We start from the raw sequence: 1804 nt of genomic DNA, 5'->3' as shown, positions 1-1804 counted from the left end.
AAAAAAAAAAAAAAAAAAAAAAAAATAGAATCACTGGTTGTTTAAAGGGACCATTCAATTCCACTTTTCTGCAGAACTTCTCTCCACGGCCTCCTGTTGCTTTCACAGCCAAGTCCTGGCCCTTCCTTCCACCCCTCATGGCCCCTTTCTTGCCAAAGGTCCTCTGATCTTCTCTTCATTCCCCTCAGGCCCTCACACATGCTTCTCCCTCTGTTCGGAGGGACCCCAACCCGCCCACTGCAGCCCCATCAGGCCTAATCCTACTGTCTCAGCCCGAGGCGCCTCCCCGATTCCCACACCACACCCTGTCTGTCTGCTGCTTCCCTCCCAGTCATGCTCATGAGTCGGGTTCAGAAGAGCCTTCACTGTGAGGACACGAGGGCAGGGACCACGGCTATTTTGTTCTCTGCGTGCCAGCACCTAGTACTATTTCTGGCCTGACAACAGCCAACAATATTTATTAAAGAATTCACTGATTGACTGGATTTCAGACAAACCACAATCACCTCTACATGATGGGGCAGGGGGAACTGCCAATTATTTTGGGAGACTAGGAAGGGGAGGACAAGGCAAGCATTAAGCGATGAACTTAGCCCCAGTTTGGGCAAGGACATTCCTCCTGCAGTAAACGTCAGTGTATTGAAACTCAGCTCACCCTGCAATTAGACAGGAAACCTCATATGGCTCAAAGAGAAGTTCAAACCCAGACATATTTCAGGGCAGAAAATGAACCCCCTGCAACGAGGAAATTTTCCCTGCTATGATCGCATGCCAGTGGTCACTGGACTGTGGCACGCTCCCGCTCTAGGGAAGAAAGGGGGCTCGTGACAATGAAGACCCACAGGGGGAGTGGAAGGTGGGATCTGAGGGGCTCACACCACCCTGAGGATTAGAAGGGGGTGCTGGCAGTGGGCCGGCAGGCCTGTCAGCTGTTAACGCCACTCCAGCCCTAAAAACACAGGGTCTGCCATCCTGGGAGGAGGGGAAGCCACCTTGTTCCAGAGCCAAGGCCAGCCTGAGTGGGAATGGACTGCCCCCCACGAGGCCACCCAAAGTCCCAGGTCAGAACAGGCCTGGGGAGTGCAGCCCACCTGCCCTCAGCCAGCCCCCAGCCATTCACTCAGGCAAGTGCTCAGCGAGCCCATTCAATTGCATCCTGACTGTAGCACTCACCTTCTTAATGAACTCTGGGATGATTTTTTGGTCTGTCAGGTGGTCTAGGGAAGAATAGCAATCTAATTCCAAGATGTAGCCTTCATTGTGAAGATCAGTGTTCTGAGATCTGAAAAGAGAAACACACACACACACACACACACGTTAAGATTTTGCACTATACACATATTAGAAAAAAAAAAGAATCACTGGGTGTTGAATGAAATCCTAATTTCTTTCCTGAAAGTAACTGTCAAAAAGGCAGTTCTGAAAAAATAATTTATGGTTAACAACTCAAATAATATAGATGGACCTATTAATACTTCATGGAAAGACCTCCAAGACATATCATCAAGGAAAACACATCATTATAGAATGACGGGTTTAGTACAATAAGGTTTATACCTTAAACAACACAAACACACACACACACTCCAGTAATGTATATTTCCCATTGGCAAACCAATAATAGCAGTGGCCTCTGGGGGGATGGTGAAGGCCAGTGTGGGAATCGAGCGGGGATGGTGCTGGTGATCAAAAGTGACTTTGGCTGTATCTCTAATTTTTTCACTTTTTTGGAAGAGAATATATTCACGTATCACTTAGAAAATTAAAAATTAATTTTTAAAAGACTTTTTTTTTTTTTTTTTTT

At 47.0% G+C, this 1804-nt stretch overlaps 1 protein-coding gene across 1 annotated transcript in view; it reads right to left on the bottom strand.

Moving 5' to 3' along the window:
* Positions 1–1804, bottom strand: part of RFTN1 (raftlin, lipid raft linker 1) — a 196652-nt gene that overhangs the window by 90930 nt on the left and 103918 nt on the right. Inside the window, exon 4 of the mRNA XM_024747830.1 lies at positions 1174–1282. Within this exon, the coding sequence (XP_024603598.1) occupies positions 1174–1282 (109 nt within the window). The remainder of the gene's footprint in view (positions 1–1173; positions 1283–1804) is intronic.

This window comes from Neophocaena asiaeorientalis, unplaced genomic scaffold (assembly GCF_003031525.2).
Source record: "Neophocaena asiaeorientalis asiaeorientalis breed wild unplaced genomic scaffold, Neophocaena_asiaeorientalis_V1.1 scaffold33, whole genome shotgun sequence".
In the NCBI taxonomy this organism is placed as follows: Eukaryota; Metazoa; Chordata; class Mammalia; order Artiodactyla; family Phocoenidae; genus Neophocaena; species Neophocaena asiaeorientalis.
Note: the sequence above shows the minus strand (reverse complement) of the source record. Positions and strands in the feature narration are given on the sequence as shown.